This window comes from Morone saxatilis, unplaced genomic scaffold (assembly GCF_004916995.1).
Source record: "Morone saxatilis isolate NCDOM2014 unplaced genomic scaffold, NCSU_SB_2.0 Contig2, whole genome shotgun sequence".
NCBI lineage: Eukaryota > Metazoa > Chordata > Actinopteri > Moronidae > Morone > Morone saxatilis.
Genome location: NW_023339762.1, coordinates 11,648,981 through 11,659,580, shown reverse-complemented (window position 1 = coordinate 11,659,580; position 10,600 = coordinate 11,648,981). Strand labels below are relative to the sequence as shown.

At 42.4% G+C, this 10,600-nt stretch overlaps 1 protein-coding gene across 2 annotated transcripts in view; it reads right to left on the bottom strand.

Annotated features, from left to right (window-relative positions):
* LOC118330493 (A disintegrin and metalloproteinase with thrombospondin motifs 20) overlaps positions 1 to 10,600 on the bottom strand; it is a 75,581-nt gene that overhangs the window by 46,327 nt on the left and 18,654 nt on the right. For both annotated transcript variants that reach the window (XM_035665038.1, XM_035665039.1), the window contains 6 exons: positions 10,027 to 10,151; positions 9,896 to 9,936; positions 9,462 to 9,567; positions 6,055 to 6,201; positions 2,781 to 2,922; positions 2,074 to 2,178 (listed from right to left, as the gene is read on the bottom strand). In XM_035665038.1, the coding sequence (XP_035520931.1) occupies positions 2,074 to 2,178; positions 2,781 to 2,922; positions 6,055 to 6,201; positions 9,462 to 9,567; positions 9,896 to 9,936; positions 10,027 to 10,151 (666 nt within the window). The remainder of the gene's footprint in view (positions 1 to 2,073; positions 2,179 to 2,780; positions 2,923 to 6,054; positions 6,202 to 9,461; positions 9,568 to 9,895; positions 9,937 to 10,026; positions 10,152 to 10,600) is intronic.

Below are 10,600 nucleotides of genomic sequence, written 5' to 3'. Positions count from 1 at the left end.
TTAACATTACGCTACACCTGCTAACCGTCAGCATGTTAGCATTGTAATTGTGAGCCTGTGAACATGCAGTTAGCATTTAGCTCACAGCACTGCCATACCTAAGTATAGCAGGGAGGCTACTAGTACTTTTGATTAAATAAGGCAGATGGAGATACCGAAGAAATGTAAATAAAAAATTAAAATGTAATTTGGTGATCAACAGATGTTTAGATGAATAGAATTAAATGCAACTAAATGTGGCTAAAAAAGACATAATTATTATTATCTTTGTCTCAAAAATGTTCAACAAACAATTGTAACCTGACTTTAACCTAGATCTTTAGTCCTCTTTGGACATGCAAATGACCAAATCAATGTTTACAGGGTTCCAATAAAGACCAGACATCTATTGCAATATAGCTAAGTCAGCTCAAGTTGGGTGAAGGGTTTGTAGCTTATTAAAGCAAACCACTTGGTGTGATTAAACACCATGTCTCCTTAACCTTTTCTCCCACATAGGCTGAGAGCAGAATGGGAGTTGCGATCCCAGGACCATTACTGTTTAGTCCGGTTGTTGTAGTTGGATTAAGATGTTAGCTATCCCCTGTTAACCTCTCCTCACTAGACAGCGCTGATCCAGGGCCTAACATGGTGAGGAGGGAGATGGAGCCACATGAAAGGATATTAGGGATATAAGACTTACATGGGCCCACACTGCAAAAGACTCCTGGAGGGCAGAAGGTTAAGGAGAGAAGAGAACCCTCCTTCTCTCTCTCTCTCTCTCCCCCTCTCTTTCTTCCTCTCATGCATGTTCCGAATGCTAAACACCAGCCCACCACATCCTTATCCCCCTCTACCTCCTCCTCGCTCTCCTCCTCCCTCCTCTGCCGCCTGCACTGCAGAATCACTGATGTGAGGTCTTTTGTGAGAGCGCTGGCTGGCCTCAGCCTGGGCTCTGTTACGGCCTGACCACTGACCCACTCACCCGCCTTTTAAAGAGGTTTTAGGGTCATGGGTTCACAACAAGGTGACTCAACTGTGAACGGCGGGCGGCATCCTCTTTCAAAGGCCCACGTCTTCACCTTTCCCTCTCAAGACTCTCTCTCCCTCTTTTTCGCCCCCCTCTGTCTCTCTTCTCTTTCCTCTTTCTCTCTTTTTCTTTCTGCCCCCCTCCCCTGCAGCCCTTCTTTCCATGTATCCTCAGTGACTGACCCGCCGTCTCAGCCCTAATTAGCATAGCATCCCAGAGCGAGGAGAACATGAAGGCTAATGGGGGTTGGGGCCCCGTAACAACACTGAGGGTAAAGCTTCAAGTTTCTAACTAGGGCCATCACCTGACCACATTTACATGGGTTTCTGCAACCAGAATGCAGGCAGGAGAGTAATGGATGATAAATTATTCCTTTTTCTTGGTAGAGAAAGTGAACGAGAAGGGAAAGGCATCAGGATTCAAAGCGGCACTGCATGGGAGGTTTGGCTTGTGTCAGTAATGTATTTTGTCTGAAATGCAATGCCAGCTTTCACAACAATGCTGATTAGGGAGTAAATACAATAAGTGTTGCAATGTGGTGATCTGAAACAAAACTCAAATCTAACCCTATTTGGGTTTAAAGCTAACTCAATCTGGTTTCATGGTAGCTGCAAACAATTCATTGCGTTTTTATTTCCCAGCTTTAAAATAGTAGATGGGTGAGCTGCATCACGATAACTCACTGTGTCAATGCACTGGCAAACTACCCCATTAAAAGAGTATATGGAGTTTGTTGCGAGATGCAGATACATTTCATCCCAGTATAAATAAAGTGAGATGAAATTAACATTTAATGATATAGTGACCGTATATAATTTACAAAAAATTCATATCCTCCTTATAGACGTTGCTATAATAAAGTGCTATAATAAAGTTTCCAACAACTTGACTTTAGCTACATCGAGACCTTAACTTGCACCCCCAAAATCAACTGCAGCACCACAAGTGGGATTGTACGGACAAAACATCTGAGTTAATTTAGAGGCTGATGCGGTTTTTGTGCAGGGAATCAAACTCATAATCTCTTTATTGAGCAATACAGATCCACATGTGGGTCGACTTACCATTCCATGTCCACAGTCAGTCCCATCAGCCAGTGGCATGTGCTGTGTTCGGCATCCTTTATGGTCCCCCTCTGCACTTGTACACCACAGCCTCTTGCACTGTTTCTGTGGGGAAAACAATTGAGAACGAGCAATTAATAATTTTTGCCGAATAGGAAAAGATCCAACACATGCAGAAGTACACTTGCGTGTAGTGTTTAATTTATTCAATGCCTTAACTTGAGACTGAGAGATGACAGCACAATGTAACTGCTTTTTCCTCCCATACTGCCTTCCTTCCTTCCTTTGTGTGCATATATGATTGCAAGTGGAAATATGTTTGCTGGTTTCCTCAAACAATATTTCATATTGCAGACATGTACATGTATTTTAAATGGTCCAGCATCAGGTTTTAATTAGTGGCCATGCATAAAACAATAGGCTGAGCTCAATAGCTGCCTCTTTGCATGTACACTATGTATGTATGTACGTATCTATGTGTGTATGTATTCCACTGTATATTACAATAAAAAGTCAACAAATGTAATTTAATTTAATTAACTGACAATAGTTTTATATATTTTGGACTATATGGATAACTGCTTATGCTCAAATTTCTGAGGGTTCAAAAAAACAAAGTTCTCCTGTATGTCTGAGTAGATCTCAGATCTTTTAATTCTTCACTTTTTCAGTGTGGTTTTTCTTAATTTGATAGCAAGCCAACTTACCATATATGGGCAAATTTGGGAACCGGGTCCAAACATCAGTTCACACTGTCTGTTGGCATTGTAGATTTGACCAGGGAGGAGGGTGGGCAACTCGTACGTCCTGCCTACAGGCTCATCAAGGAGGCACTCGCCATAGCCGGTGCTAATAACAGTAAGAATGTGTGTACATAACTATATGAACATTTCATTCACATTCATGGTAAGAACATTTTCAGGATAATCCAGTATTTTCCCCAAAAAGTATCAACGTATGTCATCATCATAAAAGCAAAGTAAACACTTCTATGTCATTGTCTGTGATCATCTTCTGATGTGTTTTCGTCTGTGGGTGGTCTGTAAAATTACCTAACAAAGAGACTTACCACTTCCCCTCAATGACCTGTTAGTAAATGCTGTCACTATGAAACTAGAGTCAGGCGCCACAGACTGAATAAAACAGCATTTGGATACAGACCGAAAAAGATCGTGCTGACCACATTTTTATCCGAGGTCTATTTCTCTATGCTGAAAGAAAACAAGGGTATCTGGAATCGTAAAGCACCTTGATTAAGTCACATAAATCGGTGCCAGCGCCAGCATTGCAGTATAATGACAGATTGTGCTGTATATCAGCCACACCCTGAGCCACAACACAGTAACAGAGACAACAAAAGCACAGCTGGACTGAATGTATGCACCAACAAAAAATCTTTATGGTTGTGAAAAGACACTAGTCAAACATGTTAGCAGAGCGTGCCGAGCCTCAAAGGATCCCCTTCTTTTTTTGTTTACTTTTTAAAAAGGAAACTGGTGGATGAGACATGTATAGATGTGTAATTACAAAACATGTCTACATCGCTCTGACAAATTTAATCCGGGATTGAGCTGCTTAAACACCTGCTCCATAGAGCACCAGCTGATGTGACAAGCCAATAATTACACTGGATTTTCCTGAGTTACCGTCGCTCTGCTCCCCCCCCCTCTTTTTATTTCCAGCCATAATGTAAGAAACTGCAGCAAGGGGAAGGATTGCATAAGAAGCATAAACCGACAGTGGGAGATACTGTGAATGAAAACTATGGACCAGCCTGTCAAGGAATCATACAGACAGTCCCATATTACAGTGTCTTTCAGCAGTTGGTCATCTGTCTAATCAGTGTCCTGGAATCTAATGGAATGATTATTAAGACCAAGACAGACAGACAGAGGGAGAAGGGGTCAGCCCTTCTCCCTCTGTCTGTCTCTTCAGTTTTTAAATGAAACGTCTACCTTTTTCTTTTTTTTTTAAGCATATCGGCTGTGTGGATTCGAAAAAAATTCCCTTTTGGCACCCTAAGAAATTCCCCACCTGGCAGCCATTGGGAAACTTAAAAGTAAGTTTATTTATAAGCTGACGTATAGTTGGCTGTTGTGTGTCTCGTCATAAGAGACTAAACAATAATAGTTTCCATATACATCATAATGGGTTTCCCTCAGCAATACAGTGGAAGAAGTATACTCGTATGTCAGATGGATGGTTTCTGCAGAGGGCTGAATGACAGAGAGCATCACTGTACAGTGTTTGATCAAACAGCGCCAAGTAAACTGCAGCAATGCTGTCATGTCAGGGTTTTGTCTCTGACAGCATGTACTGATTATTGTACAAGGAGATATAGAACGAGATAATGACAGAGGTTTAGCTGAATTTAGGGCAACATTTGGTACATAAAGATCCATCTTGACTTTATTAAGGAAAATGGCAGATTGTAAAATGTACTTAAAAATGATTCGACATGGGACTTTTTAAGAGTGGCTGCTGTTAGAGCGGTTAGCCAATTTTCTGAGGTGTGTAAAAGAAAATGATAGGGCTTGCCCACTGCTAATGATTACGTGGTTTCAACACCCAACGAACACAACAATTAGTGGGAGGCAACAGTTAAAGATTTGCATTTTACCTTTATATTTGGATTTTGAGGCTTAAATCAAACGCTGCAGTGTCAGAGAGGGAATGAATGGCTGCTTTATGTAGCAGTTGACACATAATAACACTGCACAACAGCAGGACGCTTTTCATCGGCTTTCAGGTGCGGGAGTTCAGTGCACATTATTACAGCAACAGTGAGATAAGGGGGAGAAGGAGGGGAATCCTTCGCCTTTTGAAAAGAGACGTTTGAGAGGTGGCGCAGCCTTTTCGTTTTTTAAACTGGTACGAGAGTGGTGCAGATTGAATTTGCTCTTCAGGGAGAATGGACAGTCAAAACACTGACGTACTTGACCAGGTCAGCCCACTGAGCAGGAGTAGTACTGTAGAAGTGCTAGTTTGAATCAATGCTCCTCATTGTTGGCTTGAGACGGATTTCAAAAGCACTTGGACTACTCTCTCAAGGGCCTTTCCCACCGCAGCAGCTCCCACACTGCATTGCTGCTTTACTCTCGATACCTGCATTGTTTTGTTATATATCTCATATGGTGAACAAATGTTCAAATTTATCACAAATGCATTTGACATTTCCATCATGCATTTCTTTTTGTCAGCCACACAGAAACAGCTGACATGGGCCAGTTCATATAATAAAAACACATTCATGCAGATTCTTGTCATCTTCAGCAGAACGTTCCGACCACTCGATGTTGAGGTCATCGCTGGCTGGAAACTATGTGAAGCACAACCTTAAAACGTCGCCTAACACTGCGCTCTCGAGATGCATCTGGTCAACAAGGCTGTCCTTTGTGAAAGCCTCCACAATTAACAGAGGAAAGGAGGCAAAGATTAAAGGGTCATGTCCAGGGAAGATCTAATTATAACTGACATTTCCCATCTTAAAGGGAAGCCTTTCACCGGGATCAGTGGCCACGGTGCGGGTAGGAGTTGCTCAATGAGCCGTTGCCCCGTGTTACAGGTTTTGGTGCAGAATGCAGGCTAGTGACTGGATTACTGTTTGCCCAGCATCTTGAGAGCAGGGCTCTGTCCGAGTGGAGAGACAGCTGAGGGACCGCGGAATATCCATCGCTCAGGTCAGCCAAGGAAGACCCCCAGATTCAAACAGGAAATACTCTTTCAACACCAGGCAATAACAACTCCACACAGTTTACATTGCGCTGACCTGTCTACAGAGCACTGTGAGAGACTTAGGAGCAGATTGTTTAGCTGGCCACGTCTCAACAAGTAAAAGTTAATGGCACACTTCAAATGTGGATGTGAGAACATCATATTGGAAAAGAAGCATCCATTTATTTTCCATGAGAAGAACCTGTAATCAGTCTTTTGTTGTCATAATAAATCAGTTTAAAACTGGAAAGAAGAGCCGGTACTTACTCTAGGAACTCTGTGATGTACTTGCGGCTGCACTTAGACCACGACCAGGGATTGGTGTCATAATTGAGGGTGGGAGCCATGACATGATACTGGTGCTTCATGCCTGCCTCCCGACACTTTGGGTTGTCATCATGAGGCATGTTGAACCTGGTGCAGAGAAAAAAAGACAGGGGTTGGAGATGGAGAGAGGGATATTAGGAACATACACAAAGTAATTATCAGCTACTTAATGGCTCAGTCTTAGCAAGGAGGATAAATGTCACAAGATTTACAATCAGCCATTTCTAACGGGTGATCACCCGACACCATCCCTGTGGGCCACCACACACAGATGCAGACCTAGACACATCTGTGACTAATACCACACAGTCTGCGCCTTTCTCTAAACTTGTCTGTAGTTGTTTCTTTGAAGTCTCCTTGAACGTACACCTGCTTCTTTGCTCAGTCTCCCAAATGTTTAGTAAAATCCTTAAAAAGCTTCAATACAAGGGCGAGTATGTGGTTTGTGATATTTGATGTAAAATAGCATTCTTTATCAGTCAGCATGCATCCCCTCCACCTTTATGGCCAACATACTAGTGAGAACAATCTTAAGAGGTCAAAGGTGATCATCTCACATTCTCCAAAGGCTTAATGCAGGGGGGAAAGTAGAGGCAGAGTATATATATTTACCAAATCATGATCTGGGCTATAACTAATGATTATTTTTATAATCTTTTCATCTGTCCATTATGTTTTTGTGGTCTCAGAAAATGCCCGTCACAAGTTCCCAGAGCACAAGGTGGCATCTCCAAAATCCAAAACTCAAAGATATTACATTTTCACTATTGTCTAACAGAGAACAGCGACAAATCCTCACATTTGAGCAGATGTTTGGTCGTTTTGCTTGATAAATGACATAAAAGCTTTTGGCACGATTGTCAAATATTTTAGTAAAACATTTAATGTTTGATGCACTGATTCAGTTAATCAACTAGATGTTTCAGCATCAGTCATAAAAAAAAACATAAAAGTCTTCACAGAAGAACAGCTGCATTAAGTGGAGTACACAGCATGGCATCTGGAAAGTAATGAATTCATCCAGGCTGTTGCATAATGCAAGTTTTCTTGATCATGTCCTGAATTGTGTGGTCCAGTGCGGATGTCCTGTGTTGTGTTCCAGTTTGCCGTCTACCCATAAACACATGTAGTGCATGCGCACATGCTTGCACATGTATATACACACAGGAACCCATGCAGCTGTATGATGTCTGAGATGTTTACAGCAGGATATGGGCCAGTGCTGAGCTCTGGACTGTGGCTGAGGGTCAATACATGCAGCCACATAAACAAGACCTAGCATGGTTGGCATGAGGCCCACCCTACAGGGGCCGAGGGCCTGAAGACAAACACCCAGGGAATAATTACAGTAAGCTTCTGGCACAGTAATGAGCTTGGAATACACACATCAAGCTGTTGGCCGATGCTGACAAAATCATATCTGGCTCAAATGGTATTTTATGTCTATTGTTTGTCAGTGATGAAAAATGAACAGCTCAATACTTTGCCATGACGGGAGTTTGTGACAGGCTCTAAACAATTTGTACTCTGAGCACGTTATGATGATTTAGTTGAGCCAGATTTGAAGGGCACAAATGAGGATACCGTCTGGAAATCCTGAGATGAAAGCCTTTTAGTATAATTAGGTCGTATATCTTGAAGTTTTGTTACCTTGTTTGGCAATCTCAAGGGACAGATCAATAAAGAAGTCAATTCCAGTGGGAGAGTACCAACCGTAGCACTTAATTATTAGCATTCAGACTAAAATGTGATTACTTGAAGCCCACTCACTTTTAGTCAGAGCTCTCAACAAAAAAAACTGCTTTGCTCTTTGCACATCACACCCTTAAAACATTAGTCATTATCAGCAAGACAGAACCAGATTTCTGTGCTGAAACGTGATCAGGATAATGCAAGTGAAGTTTTGTGGTGTAGCCTTTCATATTTCTGAAGATGTTATAAAAGAAAGTTTGCAGCTGCAGACACTCATGCTGTATTAGAATGGGATCGGAGACATTGGAAGTTCTGGCATTGTCTAATGACAAACTTGATTACGTGTGTCACCTTTGAACAGCTATCAAGTGACACCGCCTCGCCTGAAAATCCCCATGATGGCTATTAGTAATCACACGTCCTTGCAGTCATCTGAGAAAGGCCTCCTATCCATTAGTCTAAATCTTTCTTTAATCTGCAATGCTCTTGAGTGGCTCCCACTACCTGACACTGGCTTTCCCAGAGCGCTCACCACTCTCAAGAGCTCACGCCTGTGAACGCAGCGATTAACCACGCCAAGAGGCAGAGCCAACTGGGCCTCCAGCTGCTTGAACTACAGCATAAACAGATCCACACAAGATGCAACGGGGGTAGAGGGGGGAGATCCGTCCATCTGGCTGCTCTGGTACCGTTTCTCCAAGGGAAGAACGTGTGAGTGGGACAGAGGAGGTATAAGAATATTTCTTTCTCTTAACAAATGGCTCACAATCTCACATGACACTTCCTACAGAAATGAGAAAAAAATCTGTCACTCAATTTCACATTTATGTTCTGCGAGGGACGCAGGAAAAAAAGAACGGGGGCAGAAAAAGGATGAGTGCTTTGTCTGTCTCCAAAAAAAGACACAGAAATGAGCTCACTGTAAAGAAAGATGTTCATGTCAAAGGAGAATCGACGTGTTAAACTTGGAATCTAAGGCTAATTGTGCTTCTTAAATCGCACCACATTTTAATTAAGTAAATTGAATATGAGGCGGTAATGAGTGATTTACCATAATTTTGCCTGATGGGTGTTTGGAACAAACAGGCCCCCATATGAGAGATACAGCCACATGTTTTGACTTGGTCACTTGGATAGAGATTAACAAGTTTTTTTTCCGCTTCACACATGTGGCAATATTTGCTTGTTGTGAAAACACTCTCTGGCAGACAGGCATGTTGTGATAATACTTCCATTACACGCTAACAGACGAGTTACATATGACGGCTCTGTGACATCCTCAGGTTGTTTTATCAGTCTTTGGGGTCTGATAGGCGGGGAAAGGGCTGGGAACGAACACTGAACAGAATATTTGGCCTTGTGCTGCCTGATAAAATTGAAGAAATCTTTCTTTCTATGTATTTAGTGTATAGAGAGAACAGAGCTCGAGCACACACGGGGTTAACTTCCTGAGCTGTACAGTAAGGTATTATAGGCTGGCATGTTATTAAAAGTCAAGTTTTCACTTTATTATGTTTTGCACCTGTGTCGGCTGCGCCCTACGTCTCTTGATAAGAGGGCTTTTGTTGGTCAAAGCTGGCTGTGAGGGGGTGAGATAGGGTGTGTGTGTGTGTGTGTGTAGAGGGGGGTGCTACAAGTGCTGTGCTGCTACTTACACATGGCCCAGCTCATGAGCAATGGTGAAGGAGGCACTAATTCCATTTTCTTCACTGATGGAGCAGCTCCGGTACTGGTCGCACATTGTTCCCAGCTCCGCGAGCCCTGCAGGGTCACGTACGCACACAGGAAAACACACAGATGTACATAAACACATGCAGACACTCAGCTATTTAAAAAAAAACTTGCTGCTTGAGTGTTAAAGGCGATTAAACCATCAAAACTTCTGTTCTGTAAGAGAGAGATTAGCACCGCCAACGACTCCCTCCTCCTCTTTCTACCACTCAGCTCTGTCACTGTAATATTATTAGCTGACAGCTTGCCATAAACTCATTACTGCTCAGTTTATGAGCTACGGGTAACGGAGTGGAAAATTAATTGCAACAAACTTGAGGTGGAGGTGTTTTTGCAAAAGAGAAAGGAAGAAGTTTACCTAGTGTGTCACATTTATCTTTTGCGCGGCAGATGTCTTCCCTGGAAAAATCAAACAAACATACAATGCTGTTATCCTTTCTTGAAGAGGACAGTTTTCTTAATAAACTTGGCCTTGTTTTCGGTGTGTACCTGGTGATGAGGAGTGCTGTGTCGTGGTGAGAGGGATGGCTGTCATCCTGGACATTTTGGCTCTGTTGCCAGACGCAGAAGTTGTGGAGAGTGGTGGCAGCATTGAAGCTCACTGTGGGCCCTTCCTGTTTTTGGATGAAACACCATTGGGGATGTGACCAAGAAACTGGGTATACGTACATACTGTAAAGTTGCAAGTAGTAGTTAAAGTAAGTACGTCTTACTAAATATCCCAACCTGTCTTAATCTCTATTTTTGTCCATTGTGACTTCTGGTCATAATAATATTTTACACACTCTATTGTAGCAACTTAGGTAACATGGTCTTTGGCAAAAATTACAGATTAGGGTAAAGATCAGGAGCCACCTACAGCTTTCAAAAACAACTTTAGTTTAAAAAAGCATAGCAAACATTTGGCTTTCAGTTTGACTGCAAGCAAACACAATAATAGTCCCCTACAAATCGCAGTGAAATGCACAGCCTCTCTCTTGCACCAGGCCCCCCCTCTCTAGGAACAGCTGTAGGGTTTCAAATAATAATAAGGTGGTGTGTAAAACGTAATAACGGCCGACTG